Source organism: Chiloscyllium plagiosum, unplaced genomic scaffold (assembly GCF_037043375.1).
Source record: "Chiloscyllium plagiosum isolate Xiang-an unplaced genomic scaffold, Cpla_swu_hap1 HiC_scaffold_23, whole genome shotgun sequence".
In the NCBI taxonomy this organism is placed as follows: domain Eukaryota; kingdom Metazoa; phylum Chordata; class Chondrichthyes; order Orectolobiformes; family Hemiscylliidae; genus Chiloscyllium; species Chiloscyllium plagiosum.
The window spans coordinates 18,342,771-18,367,893 of record NW_028270161.1 but is presented as its reverse complement, the minus strand read 5'-3'; the positions used below and the strand labels follow the sequence as shown (position 1 = coordinate 18,367,893).

At 40.0% G+C, this 25,123-nt stretch overlaps 1 protein-coding gene across 4 annotated transcripts in view; it reads left to right on the top strand.

Moving 5' to 3' along the window:
- The window catches only part of ube2h (ubiquitin-conjugating enzyme E2H (UBC8 homolog, yeast)), a 117,941-nt gene that overhangs the window by 60,757 nt on the left and 32,061 nt on the right, over window positions 1-25,123 (top strand). For 2 of the 4 annotated variants that reach the window (XM_087999421.1, XM_087999423.1), the window contains 2 exons: window positions 8,212-8,286; window positions 23,345-23,398. In XM_087999421.1, the coding sequence (XP_087855547.1) occupies window positions 8,212-8,286; window positions 23,345-23,398 (129 nt within the window). The remainder of the gene's footprint in view (window positions 1-8,211; window positions 8,287-23,344; window positions 23,399-25,123) is intronic. The other 2 variants (XM_087999422.1, XM_043714009.2) reach the window with 1 other exon arrangement.

The window sequence follows — 25,123 nt, the reverse complement described above, 5'->3', positions numbered from 1 at the left end:
TTGGTTCTTGGAGTAAATTTTTGTTGCTGTCTTTTAATTTTTATCTTGCACTCTTTAGTCAATAAACAATAGACTGATATATTCATTAGGGCTTCATATATTTTGAGTCCAAGTATCCGAGGCAGTGTGAAGCGAGCAGATGGATTATGTCGAGGCATGAGGTTCTCCTTTAGCCATGCTGCATGTCGCGACCTCACTAGGGTTGTTTTGCATCCTAGAATTGACCTTTGTATCCATGAATTGGGTGAAAAAAATTGTTCAAAATGCTGGGCTCATGTTTCCTGTCTATCTATCAAAACTTGCATAATGTGCATGTCAGGCGATTAATGGGACCTTGGCTCAGCTCTGATGTTTCATCAGGTTGTCAAGTAATTGGTACCATGGTTAAGTGAGGGCTCCTGATGCCCAAGCCTGCACAGACAGTGACTAACACCCATGGAAAAGTCCCTCCAAAAGTAGATGAATTGCGATGGGAGGAAATTAGCAGGAAAACGGCAAGATGTCAATTCACAAATGCAGGAGAGCCTTTTCATTGTGCCTCAGCAGAACACCAATGCACTTGTAAGTTGAGAGGGGGCATTGGTCATTTTTAAGCCTTAGTTGTTGTGCAGATTAATAATTGAACTCTTAACTTGATTGTTTTTCTTCATTCTGGAGAGATTCCTCATGCTTAACATAGAATAGTAACTATTGAGCATTTGATTTTTCTGTTGTTTTGTTAAAGATGGATTTTACAAAGCGTATTTGCTGAAATGTTATATGATTAAAGTGGATGAAAATAGCACAAGTGAAACAACAGAACAATTTCAAAAAAAACTGAACGAGCTCTTTAAGGCAGAGGTAGCTAGATTCTTGATGAGCAAGGATCTGAAAGATTACTTAGGAAGTTAGGATTGTAGAGTAAGTGGATCAGTCATGATCTTATTGGATAGCAGCTCATGCTCAAGGGACCCACTCCTGCTTCTAACGTGTGTGCTTGTGTTAGTTGTTTGTAACTCTTTTCTTTAAAAAGAGAATTCACTAAAGGAGTTGAATGATGTCATTAGCTGCCTCTGCAACACCTTTTATTTCCTCTGGCATCCACAGGAAGTTTCAAGATATGATGCAAGTTGGGTGCAGTCGACCTGATATGGTCAGCCTTCTATCTTTTTTGATGCAAAATCCTAGAATTTGCAGCACATTCTTGACTGATGCAAATAATCTGAACAGATCTTGCTTCGAAAAAATGCTGTTAAAATCAAGGTTATAACTGGAAAGCAAATTAAGCCAATGCACCTGCAAGAATTTTGGATGATTAGGGCAAGCCGCTTTCAGTTGCATTGCCCTTTGCTGATTTTACTAGATTTACATCTGGCTTGGAATGAAAGTTTCAAGTATTCATAAGTACTTAACATTCATTTACCCTTTAGATATTATGTAATTACTCTTTAATGCATTGGGTTAAATGAAATCTGCAATAGGAAATTTATGAATTTGATTTGTTTGAATCTGTCAATGGATCTGCAAGTCTTGTTAATTGACTGAAGAATAATACTGCTTCATATGAACAAATTTTATTTTATCCCTGCGATGGTTGAAAAACTTTCATTTTGATGTACATGCTACATAAAGGTTTTTAGAATTAGAATCCCTACAGTGTGAAAGCAGGCCCTTCAGCCCAACAAATCCACACCAACCCTCCAAAGAGTATCCCACCCAGACCCATTCCCCTACCCTATTACTCTATATTTCCCAGAACTAATGTACTTAGCCTACACATCCCTGAACACTATGGCCAATTTAGCATCGCCAATCCACCTAACCTGCACATCTTTCAATCTTTCTTTGTTAAACATGGAAAGAGCTGCAGATGCTGTAAATCAGAAACAAAAACAGAAATTGCTGGAAAAGCTCAGGTCAGGCAGCATCTGTAATGAGAAATCAGTTAATGTTTTGGGTTAGTTTTGAGAAGGGGCCACTTAACCCAAAACGTTGACTGATTCTCTCCACAGGTGCTCCCAAACCTGCTGAGCTTATCCAGCAGTTTTGGATTTCAATCATCGTTTTCAGTATTAAGCCAGCTTCCAAATGCACCCCATCACTTCCCATGCTTCACTGTAAAACCGCATCTTCATGTTGGACTAAGTCTGCTCTGGGTTATGTACAATTATTGTTTAAGTAACACGGATTGAGAAATGCTCTTGAGGTTCATAAGTTTCATAATTGTTTCAATGTAGATTTTTAACAATCTATAAAATAAGTGCATATGACTGCAATTGCATTTGAATCTCTAAGGCATTTGTGAATGAGCCAAGCCCAAAATGCTCTTATCCCATGAATGAATAAAACAATTCTTGCAACATTGGTGTATTGACATCGTTGTAGTTGTATCAGCTCCATCTCTTCCTCTGGCAGCTTGCTCCATACCTGCACCAGTCTCTGTGAAAAAGCTGCCCCTTAGGTTCTTTCTAAATCTTTCCCCTCTCACCTTAAACCTATGCCCTATAGTTTTGGACTCCGCCATCCTAGGCTATTCACCCTATCCATGCCCCTCTTGATTTTATTAATCTCTAAGGTCACTCGTTAGCCTCCGATGCTCCAGGGAAAATAGCCCCAGCCCATCCAGCCTCTACCGATTAGCTCAAACCCTCCAGTCCCAGCAATATCCTTGTACATCTTTCCTGTACCCTCTCAAGTTTAACAACATCTTTTTGATAGGGTGACCAAAATTGTGTGAAGTATTCTAAAAGTAGCCTCACCAATGTCCTGTACAGTTGCAACATGGTGTCCTAAGTCCTAGATTCAGTTCACTGACCAATGAAGGCAAATGTACCAAATACTTTTTCCACTACCCTGTCTACCTGTGAGTCCACTTTAAAGAAACTGTGCACCTCTAGGTCTCCTTGATTGGCAATACTCCCCATGACCTTACCATGAAGTGTTTAAGTCCTGCCCTGATTTGTCTTACAAAAATGCAACACCTCAAATTTATCTAAATTAAATTCCATCTGCCACTCTTTGGTCCATCCCATCTGATCAAAGTCCTGTTGTAGAGTCAGAGATGTACAGCATGGAAACACACCCTTTGGTCCAACCCATCTATGCCAACCAGATATCCCAACCCAATCTAGTCCCACCTGCCAACACCTGGCCCATATCCCTCCAAACCCTTCCTATTCATATACCCATCCAGATGCCTTTTAAAATGTTGCAATTGTACCAGCCTCCACACATCCTCTGGCAACTCATTCCATACACTTACCACCTTCTGTGTGAAAATGTTCCCCCTTAGGTCTCTTGTATATCTTTCCCCTCTCACCCTAAACCTATGCCCTCTAGTTCTGGACTCTCCGACCCCAGGGAAAAGACTCTGCCTATTTATCCTATCCATGCCCCTCATAATTTTGTAAACCTCTATAAGGTCACCCCTCAGCCTCAGATGCTCCAGGGAAAACAGCCCCAGCCTGTTCAGCCTCTCCCTGTAGCTCAGATCCACCAACCCTGGCAACATCCTTGTACATCTTTTCTGAACCCTTTCAAGTTTCACAACATCTTTTCAATAGGAAGGAGACCAGAGTTGCACACAATATTCCAACAGTGGCCGAACCAATGTCCTGTACAGCTGCAGCATGACCTCCCAACTCCTGTACTCAATACTCTGACCGATAAAAGAAAACACACCACTATCTTCACTATCCTATCTACCTTCGACTCTACTTTCAAGGAGTTATGAACCTGCAGTCCAACGTCTCTTTGTTCAGCAGTACTCCCTCGGACCTTATCATTAAGTGGATCAGTCCTGCTAAGATTTGCTTTCCCAATATGCAGCACCTTGCATTTATCGAAATTAAACTCCATCTGCCACTTCTCAGCCCATTGGCCCATCTGGTCAAGATACTGTTGTAATCTGAGGTAACCCTCTTCGCTGTCCACTACACTTCCAATTTTGCTGTCATCTGCAAACTTACTAACTGTACCTCTTATGCTCACATCCAAATCATTTATGTAAATGACAAAAAGTAGTGGACCAAGCACCAATCCTTGTGGCAACTCTACTGGTCACAGGCCTCCAGTCTGAAAAACAACCCTCCACCACCAACCTCTGTCTTCTATCTTTGAGCCAGTTCTGTATCCAAATGGCTAGTTCTCCCTGTATTCCGTGAGATCTAACCTTGCTAACCAGTCTCCCATGGGGAGCTTTGTCGAATGCCTTACTGAAGTCCATATAGATCACATCTACCGTTCTGCCCTCATCAATCCTCTTTGTTACTTCAAAAAACTCAATCAAGTTTGTGAGACGTGATTTCCCACTCTGTCATGTTGACTATCCCTAATCAGTCCTTGCCTTTTCCAAATACATGTATATCCTGACTCTCAGGATTCGCTCCAACAACTTGCCCACCACCGACATCAGGCTTCACTTGTCTATAATTCCCTGGCTTGTCCTTACCACCCTTCTTAAACAGTGGCACCATGTTAGCCAACCTCCAATCTTGCGGCACCTCCTCTGTGACTATCGATGATACAAATATCTCAGCAAGAGGCCCAGTACTGAGGTATTCTTTTTTACTGTCCACTACAGCACCTATTTTGTTTGATTATTATGCATTTCAGAAGACTTAACTTTGAGCATTCCAGCAAATAACACTTTTTAGTTGTCCTGCATTTGAATGAAGCTAACCAAATAATTGTGTAGTCATGCATCAAATGTGGCTAATTACACTGAGGAGCTGAAGGGTCTCTGATTAGCTTTGATCTCATTTGAACAAAGAATTACTGTTCTAGACTTTGGAACAACCTGTTCTGATTTTTCTTTTCTGATAACTTTACTTTGCAAGGTCAGTAGTTAGACTTTAATGTACTTGGGCTTGGCTTTGGTATGAAGTTTTATATTGATGTACTTTCATCCTGGTGACTGACATTTTTTGATAGCTCTTTTTCTGGCTGTTGGAAAATTCACAAGTGTCTTCGAGCTTCAGTCTGTCCACATAAGATCAACAGAGGGTGTTATTATAAAATGCAGTACAGATACTGCTTTACCTGACTCTTTATTTTGCAGGCTGAATGTGGCACAGGTGTTATGTTCTTATTTCTCATTTTAATTTGAATTAAGGAAGGGATAAAAGAGGGGAGCAATTGGCTATTCTTCCCAAACTTATTCATGGTTGTCCAAAAGTAGTTATTCTGATCATTAGTAATTTTGGTTGCTTCTCTCCAGTCCCCTGAAATTTGACCTAGAAACTCCAGAAAGAAGGATATGAATGAGAGGAGTCAGTGATCCAACCTTGAATTTGTCCCAGCTCATGTTTCCTTAATGAGCATAGAATTGAAGTGACCTTTTTGTGGATCAGGAATAGAGGAGCTGCATTTAATCACGTAAATGTAAAGAGCCAGTTCATGGATGTCAGTCTTCAGGAATCTGATCTAAATAATTGTAAGAATGACAACAGAGGAGAGTATGTAGGTTGCTAGCATTGACTATTTGTACAATCTAGACATGGATAACAAAAGACTGCGTATAAACCAGATGGATTTGCTTGCAACTCTTGTGCTGTATGGTATGATAATGACATTGCATTTTGAGCCAAGGAAACTAATGTTAAAATTGTTCGTCCAAAAGTTCAGTGAAGTAGGCAGTTTCTCGGTGCTCCCTTTGAGTGAGAAAGCTCCTGACTCTCAGTAAGGTGATGAATCATGCACTCGAAAAATACCAGTTCATGATGAGTTTGCTGATCCTTGCCAGAACTGTACACTCAGCACACATGTGTTTTGTACATTGGGTTATGAACGAAGACTCTTATGAAATTACGACTCTGGGCTGTTATCCAGTGATCCATGCTGGGAATGCGTTTGGACACGATAGATTGATCTGGCTGCAGTTAGTTTCTCCTCCTCCACTCCCTAAATATAAATCATATGTCAGTATCATCATAAATTGAATAATGGTCATTTCCATTCAGCTCGACAAAGCATCCACAATTTATATAAGTATAAATCTTCAAAACCATGAGGAATGTGAACAGACGAAATAGGGGCATCCTTCTTCCTATGGGAAAGAAAGGATCAAAAATCAGAGGACACTGGTTTAAGACAATTGTTAAAAGAAACAAAGCAAAGTTAATTTTTTTTCACATACCAAGCAGGTAGAAATTAGAATGTGCTGTCTGACAGTGATTGAGGCAGATTCACCGAGAGAGTAGGATAATTAGAAAATTAATAATAAAATTGCAGGGGTATATACTTGGTATGTGACTGTGTGAGTTCTTGCAGAGAGTCAACAAGAGCACAGACCAAATGGTTTCCTTTTGATGTGTTAACAATACTAAAATTTAAGATTTCTATGGCTGCATAAATCTGAGGAACAAACATAATCCAAAAGGAGGAAGGAAGATCAGTGTGAAAACAAATTGGTCGATTCAGATTGGCTTGGTGGATTCATGGTTTTAGTTTTCTGTCTTGCCTATATAAATAGCTGGCAGTTTGAGGTTAGCCCAATTTAAGATGTGAAAACTTTGAACTACCAAAATATAACACCTGCGACACTAATCTTTTCCTATGTTGTGTGGCTGCAATTGGAAAGCAATATCTTGATTGTGACAAGACTGCAAATTTTGTTCAGTTTGTTCAATTTAACAAAGACTATAAATGTCTGTGGAGTTTTACTATTTAATATTTTAAAACAAAACTTCCAAATAGCAGTTTCCACTTAACAGCATTTTTTGTGGGGGGAAAAAAATACAAGCCAGTGTTTGGCCACCTGTTGAGAGTTGGCTCTGGTCTCTTTGCAGAAATCATCCTTTTCATGTAAGGATAATGGAGAGGTCAAAAATGTGTCAAGGGCATAGCAATTCAGAAAGCAGTTTTCCAGTGGGAATATTGAGCTCTGCAGTTTGGGATCTAATTTACTTGAGTGTGGAGAATCCACTTTGGTGAGTGAATAGGCAAATCAAGCATTAGTTCCTTTTAATTTTAAAGCATGTTTCTGTTTTTGGAACACAATGGACTGGTGGTGAGCATTGTATTCAGAAAATCAGAATAAGACTTGCCAAAGGTGCTGTGAGTTCAGCCCTTTGATCCATGTTTGGATCATGGTTGTAATGAAGCCAAGGGCCAAGTGGTCCTGGTTGGGGAGCCCAAAATGACTGTAGGTGAGCAGGTTGTTGCAGTGCTTTTGTGACTCAATAAATGAGTAGTTTGGGTGGTAAGAAGTAGAATTTGATTTATCCGACTTCTATGAACATGCTTTGACAATTTTCCACATTATGAAGTAGGTGCAACTGTACTGCAACAGTCTGACTGTGATTTGGCTAAATCTGGAGCAAAACTCTTTGATACTATGGCCAGAATGTTGCCAGAACTTGGCTTTTGTTATATTTAGTGCCCTCTGGTATTTCACCACTTCACATAGTGAATTGAATCATTGAATTGCAACAGATTGCCATCTATTATGCTGGAGGCTCCAGAAGGTTGAGGTGGATCACCTACTTAGTGGCTTTGCCTGAGGATGATTGGAAATGCTTCAATCTTGCCTTTGCAGTGATGTGATTAGCTTCTCATTGATTTTTGGGGATATTTGTGGAGCTTTCTCTTCCTGTTGTTTAATTGTCCCCTCCTGTTCATGACTGGTTGTAGCAGGATTATAGGTTATGGAATTGCTTAACTGTACATGCAGTTTATCATGTTCTGCTGCTTAGCATGCATGTAATCCTGCTGGAGGTTCACAAGATTGGAAACTCATTCAGGTGTTCCTGTTGGTCTGCTTTCTTGAACTCTTTACAGCAGGGATGATTTAGTTTAGTATCGTGAAGCATATGCTGGCCCATGAAGTTAAGATGACAGTTGAAAGTTCTTCAGCTGATGGTGATAGCGCTCAATGTATAATGGTGTGTTCACTTCTGAGCTGGTAGATGTGTTCTTAGTCTATCACATTTATTGTGAATGTAAGAGCATGCAATTTGAATTCTACATGGTCCCTCCTATTGCTGTGATGGGCAGATTGGTGAGTATGAGGTGAAGTAAAATTTTTCCCTCCTCTTTACTCTTTGTCAGACTGGTACTGCAGCAGATAAGAGGTACTAGACCATAACATTACCACTGAGTCACCATCCCTGGATATCATATTGTACCACTATTACACTTGTTAATTCTGGATTTTTGAGGAATCATTTTATAGTCTTTGCTGTTACACCTTTCTTGTCTGTCACTGAACTACTTGTTTTCTTGATTGTTTAGCTCCCTATGAAGGTGGTGTATGGAAAGTTAGAGTGGACCTACCAGACAAATACCCATTCAAATCTCCTTCCATAGGTAAGTACTTGCATAACAACTTGTTTTGTATTTATGTTGAGATGACTGATCTTATCCAGTGGAGCAGTGGCATTGAGGATTTGAAGGGTCCCCATTATGACTTGATGTTTGTACAGCAAGTACCTAAAGCATGCACACTAGGAGACACCATTGCAGCCGGGTGATAAAAGATTCTTCTCTTGGAATTGTGCCTTGGGATGGCATGGTAAATGTTGACTAAAGATCATCCTCCTGATGACTCAGGCTATGCGCTAGTTGAGAATAGAATTGGCCACGATGCCCTGCTGTGAATGAGCATCCACAGGTAATAGCCACCGAGGCAATGTAGTAGAGTGTGACGGAGTCTCTAGACCATCTTTAGCAAGGTATCTGGAGAAGAGAAGGATGTGTAAGGTGGCTCAATATTGTGCAAATGAGTTCTATCCAAGGTAAAATGTAAATACTGGAAGCTCAAAATAGGTAATTGGTGGTAAAAGGAAAAGAGAACTTGTGGAGCCAGGAGTAAAGTTAATTATACTTCGCTCCTCTTAGATGCTTTTGCCTTTTTCTGGAATTGTTTTGCTTTGGGTCTGCTTGATGTTTTTTCTGGTTACGATACTTATCAGAGGTAGCAGTAATACATGGTTATCATCAAAAATGTCCTAAGTTGCTCCTGCTCTGTCACAGGACTTTCTCTGTTAGCAAAACAAGAGCCAAACTTATTTAAATGTATCTGGAATCAAAAGTGTTAAGACTTTGGCTTGGTGAAATTAAGCTATGGCTTTTTGTTTTGAATTGAATTGTGAATTTTCTGCAGTTTTGGGGTTGGGATAAATGCAAGTGGCTAAGCTCTAGCTGTCACCAGGCAGGCATCTGTTTTTTGCCCCTTGTGGTTTTCTCCCTTTTTTCATTTCTCCATCTTGCCAACAATAAGGCAGCCATGCATCTTAAGGTCAACTCTTCAGTGAAATCTTTAATGTTTTGAAATTACAATAAATGTTTTTTTTTCCTGGGTTTCTTTGTCAGCTATTGTTAGTGCACATGTGCCTTAATGCAGCCCATAATTGTTTTGCACCATTGTATACTATGTCCAGAACTGGCTCAGTGGTTTTATTCCAGCTCTGTGCTACTATTTTTTAAGGTTGTGCTATGCTGTACCTCAACTGCACCTGCAACACAAGAAAGGTGTATAGCCATATAATGAGAGCTACACAGAGGCTTGGCACATGTTTGCCAAATACAAAGCAATTGTAAAAGCACTCTTCTTAGCATGCGTTAGGTATGTAATTGTACTGAGTATCTTGGCGAGGGTCTCCAGAGACCATTTATGTTCCCTTCTGTGCTGAATTGAGATTAATTTTGTTTTGTATTGATCTCGAGGATGAAAGAAGCTGGTTCACCAAATAAAAATTGGGTTTAGTTCAGCAAAATTTAGATTTTCACAACTTGCCAAATATTAAACCATTCCACATTTTTGGTGGTGATAGCTTACAGCTGTTGAGAATTACTTAGGAGAAAGTCATCAAAATGCTGAATAAGAACTTCTTGTGCTTCAAAAAATTGACTTCATTTTTTTCTAATTTTGAAGATTGAGTAATTTGACAATGTTGGCTCTTATATATGTTGGGTTTTAATGTGCCAATTCTCGCAGATAGAATAACTTACAAGTTAAGTAAACTATTGTATAGACATCTCGTATAAATGTAGGTATTATTAAAAAAATTGCGTTAACTCTTCTCAAATTATGGGGATGAACTTGTCTACCAGTTCGTTTTCACATCTGTTTGGCTTGACTACCACTTTATTCACCTCCGCAAGCTGGTACTTTTATGATCCCATAATTCCTATTCATGTTGGGAATTGTTCGACATATTATGCAGTTTTCTTCTAACATTGGTAATGTTGATCAGTGGCCCACCATCTTGCTGAAAAAAAGAGAAAAAGTAAGATCAATATAAAACAGTAGCTGGTTGATACGGACCTTGGGAAGAGCAATCAAAGGGCATTTAGAGATCTACAGTGAGATTCTTAGAAACACTAAAGTAGGGAACAGTACCAGTCTTGATTTCCATTACAGCAGGGTGTAGGGTGAAACAGTTTGCTTGAGGGTTAGGAGAATAATAACTTGCATTGAGTGTGATATCCTGAGGTGCTTCACAGGAGCAACTTAGAGAATTGCATTTGACTATGGAAGGCACAAAGCAGGATGATGAGCTTTTAGTAAGGAGTGTATGTTTGCATGAAAGTAAATTTACAGAAAAACCCAGCTTTAGAGGAATGCAGAAACGTCCAAAAGCTTCTAAGGATGGCGAGGGTGCAGAGAGAGGCCAATCATGGAGAGATTTGACGACCAGAAACAGTTTGTGTTCATGTGCAGCAAGACCCAAATAGATTCAAGCTCAGACTGATAATTGTGACTCAATAACCATTTCAAACAAAAGAAAAATCTGGCAATACCACTAACCTGCAAGCTGCACACAATCCAGTCTTGGAGTTATGTTGCCATTGTGATTATGCTGCCTCTTTAACAAGGTGATTTTGTCCTTGGTTGTTTTATTGGGGTTTTTTTTAAAAAAAGAATTTGTACAATCAAAGAGGAGTGGCCAGTTCTCCCAGCTCCGGTTTTATTTCTAGTTTGGCTTTAATAGGCAGTCTGTTCAACGCTGCTGGTCAAAGAAAGCTGCTGGGGGAGAAAGGTTCCCTGTTTCATCAAATGATCCTGGCTGATCTTCCTTTCTTTAACTTCTCTCCTGTAAGAATCTGTATTTGAATTTATCTTTTTGCTAAGGAATGTGTTATTCGGATGTCGCAGGAAATCAGAACTGCTCTTCGTAAGATTGTCGCTCAGGTTTTCATATAGTTCTTCGAAATTGTTTTCTTTTGTTTGTTTCATTTGGGGGTGTGTAAATAAATTGTTTTACTTGAAGCCAGGTGGTTTGACCAACTGCATCACTCCTGGGATATCCACCTTAAATGTGCCTAAAACAACTAGAAGGTTAGGGTCTGGGCAACATTCTTCATGTTTTGAGGGGGCCAGGTCTGATCCATAACATCATTTTTCACTGTTACTAGATTTACAATGTGAATTTCCGTCACATCACTGTAGATATATGTATATCAGATTTTAAGGTCTTGCATCTTTAAGGCAAGAACAAACGTGGCTGTTTTGTTTTGAATATAATGTAGAGATACCAGTGTTGGACTGGGGTTGACAAGGTCAGAAGTCACATTACAACAGGTTATAGTCCAACAGGTTTATTTCAAATCAAAAGCTTTGAGTGCTGCTGCTTCGTGAGGTCAAGTCTTCTAGATTGCATTGAATCAAGAATGGGATTAATCTATTCAGTTCTCAGAAACCATGTTTGTATGTTTGGCTATCAGTTGCAGTTTAACATAGAATATACTCCAAAATCTGGAAAGCAGAGTGCTCAATGATTTCTGTCCTAGCTTTGAGAGTCTCTCTCATCATTTCGCTCTGTCTCATTCTTGTGTCTTGTTTATCTCTAGATGGTCTTTTGCTCTGATTGTCTAATCAATTCCTCACTGACCCCAAGCTTTATGTCGACACATTCCTTGATCAACCAAGAATAACTTGTGGATGCTAACCGATATCCTATTCATGTAATACTATATGCTGCAGTTCCTTTATCCAGTGGAGAGAGCCACTAGCAATTGTCACTAGCAATTTTCCACAAACTGTGTATAAGATCTTGTACGTTTGCTTTCACGCAACTCTTTTATTACAAGAGAAATTTCCAGAATCCCAGTGACTGGCTATCTTTCCCATACTGGCCAACTTGTAAGTTTCCCTTTTTACTCTGTTTATTTTTTAATTTAGAGGTATTTATAGTTCAGTTTATATATTTGGTCATTGTTCAGGGACAAGTGCATGACTGCGAATGAGGTGTGTAAGGGTACCCAGAGTGCAAGAGCCTCAACCTATGGTGAACGCAGATCTGAGGTTTTTTGATTGTTGGAATGAGAATAGGGGTTGCAAGGTAGATGAGATAACTGACAATGGCTCTGTGGTGTAGGAAGCCATATTAGTGGAGAACTGTGTAGTCATTGAGATTGACACTGCTCTCTGCAGCAAAGAGCACAAATTCAGGCAGCTGTGTCCCCTGTCTATGCCAGGGTTCAAGCCATCTGCAGAGGGCTGAAGAGGAACTTGAAATGAGAGGGTGAGCCACTGTGGTTCTTGTAGATACTACCAAAATAGGCAGGGAAAAGAAGGATGCATAGTCCAGATGAGGAGCTGGCTAAATGAAGAAACAGAATCTCAAAGCTTATAATCACTGCAATATTACCTGACCCATGTACAAATTGTCATTGGACAAATCAGATGAGCAGTTCAAACTGATGTTGGTTGAAATTGTTAAGTCACTGGCATTAGTACAGTGGTAAATGGAATCTGTAACCTTTTGGATGACTTCCAACTACTGTTAGCATCAGAGTTATGAGCTGTATAACTGGGAAATAGAGGATTTTAAACTAAGTAGTGAGGGCAAGCTCTCAAATTTGGGAAAATATAACGAAGTGTCGACAGGCAAGAGGAAAATTATGGAAAATGATACTGTGACAGGGCACAGTACAAATTAATAAATGTGCAGATTAAGCAAGAGGTTATAAAAAGATAAAAGTTAACTTTGTCTCAAATAGCACCTGAAATGAAGCAAACAATACAAACAAAAATAAATGCAAACGATCTGGTGGTTATTAAAAGGACGTGGCAGCAGAATGGCATGGATTAATACCTGAATATTGAATAGTATAGGTCATCAGTGTAGGCCAGAAAACTAGAAAAAGTTGAAAGGCGAGCTGTGTTACTTAATACAAAGGGGAGGTCTACATTCCGGAAACCAAGGTATGGAAATGTTTTAAGTCGAGATGAGAAATGAAGGTCCCTTAACATTCTCCACAGATGTGTGTGCAGCATAGAAGATGTGATAATGGAGCTTGTTAGAAATGCCTGCAATAATGGGAGATTTTAATCTGCATATAGACTGGAAAAGCCTGATGGGCAAAGGTAGCCTTGATGCGGAGTTCATATAACATTTTTGGAATGAGGCTGAGGGGTGACCTTATAGAGATTTACAAAATTGAGGAGCATGGATTGGCTAAATAGACAAAGTCTTTTCCCCGGGGTCAGGGAGTCCAGAACGAGAGGACATAGGTTTAGCGTGAGAGGGGAAAGATATGAAAGAGACCTAAGGGGCAACTTTTTCACAGTGTGGTACGTATATGGAATGGGGGGGAAAGTGAGGACTGCAGATGCTGGAAATCAGAGCTGAAAATGTGTTGCTGGAAAAGCGCGGAGGTCAGGCAGCATCCAAGGAGCAGGGGAATCGACGTTTCGGGCATGAGCATTCCTGAAGAAGGACTTACGCCTAAAACGTCGATTCTCCTGCTCCTTGGATGCTGCCTGACCTGCTGCGCTTTTCCAGCAACACATTTTCAGCACGTATATGGAATGATCTGCCAGAGGAAGTGGTGGAGGCTGGTACAATTGCAACATTTAAGAGGCATTTGGATGGGTATATGAATAGAAAGGGTTTGGAGGGATATGGGCCGGGTGCTGGAGATTGGGTTAGGATATCTGGACGGGTTGGACCAAAGGGTCTGTTTCCATGCTATATGTCTCTATGACTCTATGATAACAGATTTTAAAATCCCACAACACCAGGTTGTAATCCAACATGTTTATTAGGAAGCACTAGCTTTCGGAGCGCTGATGAAGGTGCATCCAAATAGTGCTTCCAAATAAACCTGTTAGACTATAACCTGGTGTTGTGGGATTTTTAATTTGGTGCACCCTAGTCCAACACCAGCATCTCCAAATCATGTCTCTTAGAACAGGAAGTTGTGGGAAGTTCGGAAATTGCATGGCCCCAGCAGAAATATTTGTATCATCTATAACCACGGTTGAGGTGCCAGAAGACTGGAAGGTGGCTAATGTTGTGACTTTCTTTAAGAAAGGCTGTAAGGAGAAGCCTGGGAACGATAGACCTGAGAGTCTGACATCAATGGTGGATAAGATGTTGGAGATGATTCTGAAAGTTAAGATTTAGATACTTTTGGAGAGGTTAGGAATGATTTGGGCTAGTCTTCATGGTTTTGTACAAGGGAAATAGTGTGACTTTTTTGAGGAAGTAACCAAAAGGATTGAGGGCAGAGTGCTAAGTGTTATTTACTTGGTCTTCCTACAGTGTGGAAACAGCCCCTTTGGCCCAACCAGTCCACACCGACCCTCCGAAGAGTAACCCACCCAGACCCATTTCCCCTCTGACTAATGCACCTAACACTGTGGGAAATTTAGCCTGGCCAATTCACCTAACTTGCACATCTTTGGATTGTGGGAGGAAACCAGAGCACCTGGAGGAAACCCACGCAGACACTGAGAGAACATGCAAACTCCACACACAGTTGCCTGAGGCTGGAATCGAACCTGGGACCCTGGTGCTGTGAAGCTGCAGTGCTAACCACTGAGCCACCATGCTGCCTTGATAAGGTTCTGCATGATAGACCAGTTTAGTTAAATAGATGACGTGAGATTCAGAGTAAGCTTGCCAGTTGGATGCAGCATTGGCTTGGAGGATGGTGGTGGAGGGTTGTTTTTTGGGTCAGAAGCCTGTGACCAGTAGTGTTCTGCGAGGATCAGTACTGGGTCCATTTTTTGTCGTCTTTAAATGACTTGGATGAGAATATAGGAGATCTGGTTGGTAAGTGTAACACCAAAATTGGTACATGGATAATGAAGGTTATCAAAGATTACAAAGAGATCTTGGTTGGTTGGGTCAATAGGCTAAAGAGTGGTAGACTGAGCTTAATTTGCATAAATGCGTGGTATTGCACTTTTGTAAAACAAGCAAGGACAGGACTGATGCAATTAATAGTAGGGCCCTCTGTATTGTTGTGGAACTGAGACATCTAGGAGTTGAGGTAGATAATGGTTTGAAATTTGGATCACGATGTTTTGCATATTTGCCTTCATTTCTAAGTCCTTTCGAGTATAGGAGTTGGGATGTCATGTTGAGATTGTAGAGGATGCTGGTGAAGCTTCTGGAGTACTGTGTCCAGTTCTGGCTTCCTTGGTGGAGGAAGGATATTAAACTAGAGGATTCAAAATAATTACCAGGATGTTGATAGAATTGGAGGATATTAGCTATAAAAATAGGGGGGATAGGCTGGGACTTCTTTCCACCGGACTGTATAAGATTGAGAGATGAACTTAAAGAAGTTCATAATATCATGAGCAGTATTGATAAGTTAAATAGCAAAGGTCTTTTCCATATGATGGAGGAATCCCAAATTAGGGGGCACATCTTTAAGGTGAGAACTATCTTCTTATCAATCATCTAGTTAGAAAATCTTCAGTGTTCTTAATGAGGGGATTGGCACTAATTGCATTTTGAAATTATTCATGTCTGTTGTTGGTTTCCCTTCAAGATATACATTATCAATTATATCATAATTTTGGGAGCCAGCCAGCAAGCAGGCTTTGAGACCTTGTATTAACTGATAAGTTTGGGTTAGTTATCATCTCGAAGTGAAGATGCTACTGATAAGCAGGAACCTTAAGACTGAAGTTCATATTGAGTTTGAGGGAGGGAGTAATGGGCCTGGGACTATTTTTCAAAACTTGAATTGGGAACAATGAGGGCATGAAAGCAGAATAAAAGCAAAGTTGGCATATTGGGGTGAAATAATGGAGTGATAAAGATAGTGGTTGCCATTTTATGGAAATCTTTCATAATGCACATTCCAATGAATAAGAAAAATTCCAAGGGATAGGTCCAGCACCATGGTTGGTCATAAAATCAAATTTAAAAGGAGACAAAGTAATTGTCAAAAATAGAAGCTCATGGTGTAGGATTAGTGTATTGCTGTGGAAAGCAGATGGGCCAGCTAACAGAAAACAGACCAGATGTAAATGGGTCATTGGTTAGCACGATGTAATAAATGGTGTGTCAGGGATCAATACTAGAATTTCATTTGTTCATTCCATTTGTGGATGAAGGGTAGGTGGGAAAATACCTTGAGAGGACATGAGGATACTACATGGGATACATATAGGTTTAGTGAGTGGGCAAAGATCTGGCCAATCAAGTACCGTATGGGATCATGTGAAATTGTTCATTTTGGCAGAAAGATTTTTTTTTAATTAGCTAAATAGATTGCAGAGCTGAGACTTAGAGGGGCCTTTGTATTTGAATGAATTAGCATACAGTTTCAGCAATTAATTACAATGCTAATAGAATATTAACCCAATGAATTATAATTATTAGTCTTGACAGCACAGAGTAATAGTACAGTCCAAGGATGCGCAGGCTAGACTGATTAACCATGGTAAATGTGGGTTTACAGGGATAGAATGTGGGCGCTCTTTAGCAGATTGGTGCAGACCTGATGGCTAAGTAGACACGATCTGCACTGTAGGGATTCTGTGATTCTATATCACCATTGCAAGGGGGATTTAATATAAAAGTAGAGAGTTATGCTCCATTTCAACTGGGAATTGGTGAGACTACATCTGGAGTATTGTGCACTGTACCAGTTGCCTTTTATTTAAGGAAGGATGTAAATGCATTGAAAGCAATTTAGAGCAACTTTACCAAGCAAGTACCTGGAATGGATGTTTGCTTTAAGAGCAAAGGTTGGCTTGCATCTGCTGGAATTTAGAGTAAGAAACAACTTAGCTATGATCCTATGAAATGGCCTGTATCTGTCTTTTGTGCATAACACAGCCCGTGAACTCTGTCTCTAAGATGGAGTGTTTGAAACAAAATGTATAGACCGATTGCAGGGGAAGCTAGGTGAGCATTTGAAGATGAAGGGAATAGATGATTATAATGGTAGATTTAGATGAGGCAAAATAGGAGGACGTTCAAGTGGAGCATGAACATCATTTGGGATGAACAGCCTGTCTCTGTGCCATATTTTCTGTGGAATCTGTTAATTTGCACAACAGGCCTTAATATCTCTGAGAGCAATTGTATTTGGTGTCACGCATGACAGTACAAGTTAATTAACAAGATGAATTTAGTTAACAATGACAAAAAATTGCTGAAATGCACTTGATTTGTAGAAGCAAATTTGAATGTACCTGTTACAAGGGTATTTGAAGCACTCTTAGAAATGAGCAATGTGCAGGACTCTGAAGAAAGAGAAAGGAAGTGGGGCGAGTTGAATGGCACTATCAAAGGGGAGGCACATGGCATTCATTGCTGTTTCTTCTTTGTCACTGGATTAAAATGCTGGAATAGCCTTAAGCTCTGAGAGTTCCTTGACTGTAAAATACAGGTCCAGCACCACCTGCTCAATGGCAATGTGAAATAGACAATAACAACTGGTCTTGCTAGCAAAGCCCACATCCCAACAATGACTAATTTGTCTTTTAAATTTCATGTTCTTTTGTTGTCCAGTTGAAATTTATTCATGATGTTAAATTAGAATGCAGGAGGAGGAAGCAGAATGCACATACATTACTTCTCTGAACTTGGACAGATTTGTATTCAGTCCCCACTAACCTAATGAAAATGCATTGAAAGCAATTTAGAGTGAGGCAGCTGTATAGGACTTGTTACAACCCACCATCCCATCCTGGCACCACTGCCATCGCAGGAATTGCAAAACCTGCGCCTACACCACCTCCCTCACCTCCATCCAAGGCCCTAAAGGAGCCTTCCACACCCATCAAAGGATATTGCACATCCACCAATATCACTTATTGTATCCGTTGGTCCCAATGCGGTCTCCACTACATTGGGGAGACTGGACGCCTCCGAGCAGAGTGCTTTAGGGAACATCTCCGGGACACCCACACCAATCAACCACACCGCCCTGTGGCCCAACATTTCAACTCCCCCTCCCATTCTGCCGAGGACATGGAGGTCCTGGGCCTCCTTCACTGCCACTCCCTCACCACCAGACACCTGGAGGAAGAACGCCTCATCTTCCGCCTCGGAACACTTCAACCCCAGGGCTTCAATGTGGACTTCAACAGTTTCCTCATTTCCCCTTCCCCCATCTCCCCCAGTTCCAAACTTCGAGCTCAGCACTGTCCCCATGACTTGTCCGGACTTGTCCTACCTGCCTATCTCCTTTTCCACCTATCCACTCCACCCTCTCCTCCCTGACCTATCACCTTCATCCCCTCCCCCACTCACCAATTGTACTCTATGCTACTTTCTCCCCACCCCCTCCTCTCATTTATCTCTCCACCCTTCAGGCACTCTGCCTGTATTCCTGATGAAGGGCTTTTGCCCGAAATGTCGGTTTTACTGCTCCTCAGATGCATGAATTGCTGTGCTTTTCCTGCACCACTAATCCAGAATCTGGTTTCCAGCATCTGCAGTCATTGTTTTTACTTTGTTACAATGCATGTGGAGTACTGTGTACATTTTTAAATTTCCATCTCACCTTGTAGCTATTGCTGTGGAATTCAAGAACTTTAATAATTAAAAGAAAAACTTGGAGAGGAGGGAAAACTTCCTTGATCAACATGTTCATTGACTTGACAACATTATTCCTTTATTAGTCATAGGGTTTGGCATGTGCACATCCTGTTTCTCAGCCGCAATTGTATTTTAAAATTTCAAGTAAATTTTTAAAGAGCTACTTATTAATGATAGACTACTTTGGATCTGTATGATTTTGTTAGAATCCCTGTTCTTTGCAGTTCTGTTGCTCTCAAAGCGTTACTGTTTTCAGAAGTATGTTATCGTGCAAGAGGGACTCGCTGAATGGTTCCTCATTAGACTGATTTTTCTTATGTTTATCCTTGGAACGTGGTTCTTGATTTGGAAAGTGTCAGTGAAATTATCCTTTATTTGCAAATGATTCATGAAGTTACTTGCATCATTTAAATTTAAATGTGTAAACAAATCTAGAGAAAAGAGGCTCCTTTACCTGAGAGAGCTTTAATTGATCCTTTTCAAATAAAAAAGGTTGGGTAGTCAGTTTGTTCGGGAAAAACTGAACGTGTTTTACCTGGACTGATTTTTCATTTAAATGTCTGACATTCTTGACTGTTCCATTTGGAAAATAGCAATGCAGTAATGTGTAATTGAACCAGACTAAGGTCTCGAGTTTGACTCTCATCTGTGTAGGAGTACTATATTTAGCTTGGGTTGCTCCAAGGTAGGGAAGGATCTCCCAATATCTGTTTGATTCTGCTATTAGGCAGCTGTGAATCATGTAAGTGCAAGCTAGAATGTGATGCTTTCCATGTTAAAAGGAGCTGTTCCTCACTATTTAGGTTTGAAAGAAGCAAAGGAGCAAGGTCATTGCATGTTTGTGTCCTAGCAAGAGCCACTTTCTTTTTCATGGGATATAGGCATCAGTGGCAAGGCTAGCTTTTGTTAGACATCCCTAAGTTAGCTTGAACTGAGTGACATTCTTGGTCATTTCAGGAAACAGGAGTCACTCACATTGTTGCTCTGATCAGACCAGGTAAAGATGGCAGATTTCCTTCCTAAATGGCATAAGTGAACCAGATTGGTTAATGCAATGATTGACTGTAGTTTCATGGTCACTGTTACTGAGACATTTTCAAATTCAGATCTTGGTAAATGAATTTAAATTTCACCAGTTGCAATGGTGGGATTTGTATCTCTGACCCCAGAACCTGGACCTCTAGATTATTTGTCCAGTGCCATTACCACGACAATCTCATCCCTTCTCAGTGGATGTGGTGGTAGGAAATTGGACCAAAAGGTTTTGACCTATTTTGATTAATTTTTTAATTTCGTCTGCTGAGACTTGTCGTGCAGAACGTGGCACTGCACCCTTTTTCTCTCTCGACTTATGAAAATGATGTAATCACGGGCTAGAGGTTCAGAAACAGTTGGGAGAACAGAAACAATGGTGAGAGTACAGAGTTTGTGGCAGTGACTGAAGGCAGTGGTTTCAGCCTTTCCAAATGGTTTAACTGGTGAACAACAAGTCTTGATGGTAGTGGTCGTGAGGTGTCGGTGAAAGGGGATAGCTTGGTCACATCAGTGTATATCAGTGGAAGTTGGCAGCATGTCTGAATGATGCTGCCAAAAGGCACATCTTTGGGGACTCTGGATTGGATAGTGTTACAAAGAGTTGCTACAGACAGAATAGGAGAAATGTTAACAAGTAGAAATAGGCCACTTGGCCTCTGAATCTATGCAGGCTTTCTGCAAGATCAGTTTCACAAGTCCCAGCTCCCTCCCCTTTCTCCATGACTGTGTAAAATTTTCTCTTCAGTTACCTAACCATTCCTTTTGAAAGCCATGTTTAAATAGCACTGTTGTGAGCAGTACATTCCAGATATACTTTTCTTTGTACTGCTTTGTTTTGTTGTCTTTATTTGTGTTCTCTATTGATCCTTCCACCCACAGGAGTAATTAATTTCATTCTATCTACTAGAATCTTCATGATTTTGAGCACCTCTATCCAATAGCCCTTCAATTTTCTTTCCTCTAAGGACGAAAATCCAAGCTTCTCTAATTTATCCACATGACTGAAGTCCCTTGTCCCTGGACTGTTCTCAAATCATTTCTGCACCTTCTAAAGCCTTCGCAATTCTTTTTTAAGTTCAGATTTGGGACAGTATAATTAAGTCAAGCCAGTGTTTTATGAATGTTAATCTAAACAGAATTTGACTTATTTTTTTATTCCAATAGAATAGACTCACTATGCTTTATTGCAGAGCAGAGGCATTGGAGGAACTTGATGCGAGCATAGAAACATAAAATATGAGCAAAAATAGGCAATTCAACCTCTTGAGCTTGCTTTGCCATTAAATATGATCACATGGTCTGTCTGTGTTTCGAATTCCACTAGTTACTAGTATGTTGATTTCAACTATATTATCTTAAACCTCAAATGTCTGCATTAGCGAATGGATTTGGAAAGAGGAGACAGCTCTGCAGGCATATCAAGAGTTGAAAGTATGGACAAAAAAAAAAGAAATTCTGTTGATCAAGAATCTGATAGTTCTTTTGGTCTTTGGCAGTGAAGTCATGTTATCAATAGACTGTCCTCCATTCAGGAGCTGGTCATTTGGATCCTGTTCTTCACTTGTACTTGCCAGAATCTGAATCTTGTCTTTTTTTTGACTCTGCATGAAAGGTTGAGACCCCTGTCTTAGCTTTTAGGCTTTTTTGAGGCCTGCCTGCATCTGCCCCCTCATTCCAAGCTGTGGATGTTTTCAGTTCAGAGGCATCTGGTGCCTGCTTGTCTCTCAAAATATCATATCCAGCTTCTCCAAAAGTTACATAATGTATAACAGAAAAGTAAACAATACTTGCTTCTAACTTTGACATTGGAGTTGAGGGGAAAAAAAACCGCCTGGTTCATTCTTTACACTGTCCAAACTTTCATTTTTCCTAGTTAATACTCCAAAGAAATATGGATTAATTACAATTCAGTTCAGTCATCCCTCGGTCATCTTAACTCCAGTGGAAATAGGCCTGGCTTGTCCAGTGTGTCCTCATAAGACAACCGATGCATTCCAGTTATTCATTTAGAGACCTCCTGTGAACCACCTCCAGTGTAGTTAAAATAATCCTTGGAGAGACCAAAACTGCAAGCAGTATTCAAAATGGGATCTCACCGAATATAACTGAAGCATATGATCACATTTTTATATTTGCCTCCACTCCTAATGAAGAATCAAGTCCCATTGGCCTACTTGCTGTACCTCCATACCTAGTTATTGAGACTCGGGTGAGTCCAGAATTATGGGACAACATTTTAAAATTATGGATGACCTTTTTAGGACAGATAAGCAAAATGGTTTGAGCATTGTGCAACTTTTGAACTCTGCCTCAGAAGGTGATGGAATTGAAGGTATAGAATATCTTTTAAGCTGGAAGTGGTTGAGCAAGTAAATGAAAGATTAGATTTGAGGTAGATGGGAACATCGAATCCAACCCCTAACAGGTGGTTTTATTGAATCGTGGAGTAGATTCAATGGTCCAAATGGCACATGTGTTCCTGATACATATATATGAACAGCTTTACATTTTCTCACATTATGGTCCATTTATTAGACTTTTGTACACTCGTCATTCTATCAATATGTCTGCAACCTCTTTGTCATCTTCATAGCATACTTTTCTACCTGCCTTTGTGTTGTCCACTTCTCTCCGCTAAGTCATTAATGTGAATCATAAATACCTGAGTCTCCAGGACTGTCGCAGACTACTCCACTCAGCTGGCCATTCAAACAAGGGCGTATTTATATATTCTGTTTTGTCAGCCAGATAATGTTAGGTCCTTGCTCATGTTACCTCTGACACCATGAGCTTTTATTTCCCTCCACTTCTGTTGTAGCATCTTGACTCATGCCTTCTGGAAATCTAAGTACAATGCATTTACAGACTCCCCTTAATCCACAGCACATGTATCTCTTTCAAAGAATTCTAGTTAATTAAAATAATTTCCCTTTGATCGAGCCATGCTGATTCTTCCAGATTGCCTTAAGTTTCTCAAATGCCCAGCTGTAACCTCTTTCACGATCTCCATGGCAGGCATGAAACTTACTGGGCTGCAGTTTCCTGTTTTGTACCTCCTTGTCATCTTGAATAGAAGGGTTATATTAACTACTTTTCAACTCTGGTACTTTGCTGAATCTAAGGAATTGTTCAAAACTAATGGCAATGCTTCTATCCCTGATTAGTCTGTGCTTTTATGACCCTGGGATGAAATCCATTTGGACCTGGAGACTTATCAGCCTGCACCTCTATCAATAGTTTGCTCACTATTGTTTCCCTTGTGATTGTAGCTTCAAAACCTCTTCTTTCCCTCCACCTCTTGATTTACAATATAATGGTAATTTTTTGTACACTCCATTCTGAAAACAAACAAAATATTTATTCATTTCGTCTTCTATTTCCTTATCGACTATAAACTCCATCTCTCTCTAGAAGATGGGCACTCGCTTTACTCTGTTCTCCCTCCCTTTTTAGATAACTGTAGAAACTCTTACCTATTTTTACATTTCCAGCTATCTTTTCATGCTCTAATTTGTTTCTCCTGATTCTTTGTTCTCAGAATGACTAAATAATGGCAATCTTCTGACCTTTTAATTCTTTTTAAACTGCAGAGAGAACAGTGAGTTGCAGTGCACCATTGTCACAGTTGCAGAGAATGAAAATAGGTAAATAGACATAATTTGTCATATTTGCAGTTCATATTGTAACAAAAAACTGCATCAAATAATCGATGTTATCTCTATTATGACATCCTTGCTGTTGAGTTCTGCACTACCTATTTAACAATAAAACGTCAGTGAGACGAGAGCTGCAAGAGCTACTAATTTCCTTGTAAGATGATAGGCATGATATTTGTTGTTCCTCGTAATCAATTGGCTGATTTCATTAAGTATTGAAAGTGAACTTTGAGGTTGAATGAGTATATGGAAATCTGTTTTGATTTGTCCTTCTGGTATGTGTCAATTTTGAAAATCGAGTACTTTTGTTTTTAATCGATCCCATACTCAACAAGTGAAAGCTAGTAGGAGTTGAGATTGACATGCAAGCAAAACTAACAGAAAAATGAAAATACTTGAATGAACAAAAGGAAGTTACTGTAACACCCTTGTTTCATCTCATTGTCATGTGCAGATTCACTAATTCAAAGTAGATAGAGACTCATATGGAGCATGAATGCTGGCAAAGATGTTTTATGTTGAATAGCATGTTGGTGAATTGTAGACTGTGTAATGTGATGAATATTTATGTACTATTATTGTTGCTTTATCCTAGATTTCTTCTGGTTTTCTTTAGATTTGATTGCCACCTGGCAATTTTATTTAACTTTTTGGCATGTGCCATTTTGGGTCACTGCCATTGAAATTCATTAATGTTGGACTGTGACTGGAGGTTGTAGCAAGAATAGTTTGTAAGCTGTCAGTGTTGTTTGCCAGAATGTCAAGCTGTAGCGTATTGCAGAGGCATCCTAGCCAATGCCAGATTTCTATATGAACATCCTTTTCGGATGAGGAAGGACTGTATTGCTGCAATCATTTTGTTATATTCTGACCTGCCTCCAGTTTGTGGGAATGACTCCCCCAATCAAAACAAATCTACTCCGTTTGTAACCTTAACACACACTGTTGAATATGAGCTATTTCTGAAGTAAGGCTGTTACCTCCCCTGTAACAGATTGATGCTGTGGAAACTGATTTGCCACTTTATGTATGCAATCAGTTTAATGCAGTCCTTTCATGCTTTCAGACTCAGCTGATTTCTTTAAATAAATATTTAACTTTGAATTACCTGTTTTTCTATGAAAATGTCTTTAATTTTGAAATGCAACTTTCTTAGAAATCACTGTGAAGGCCTTTGGTACAGGCATTGCAACATTTTCTCATTTAAGCTGTTCCAGGTAATCGAGGGAAGTTCCTGTGTACGTTGTCCCACCCACTACGGAACGATCCCTTGGGAGTCCGAGAACAATACTTTACTTTTGCATTTGAACCAATCATTTCATGCCTCTGATTTGCTTGTGATCTCTCACAATACAGCTCTCCAACTACTGTACTTAGTGCTTGGTATGCAGTTCATTATTTTGAAGTCCGATCATTGTTCTGTAGGGGAGCATAACTGTCAATTTGTTTCATAAAAAGGCTGCAGGAATGAGCTATTATGGTGTGTGGTTATTGTGAAGTATTCTCTGCTGTTCATATGGTAAGGATTGTTATTTTAATGTCCCAATAGAAGTTTGATCTGAAGGTTGGCATCTCTGGCAATGTAGCAATCCCTCAGTACTGCCTGCAAGTCTCAGCTTAAATTATGTGTTGAACACAAACATTTAGTTTGAATCCACAGTTGTTTTAACTGAATCAGAAGTGGCTAGAATGGGTCCAAGTGTACCTGTACTC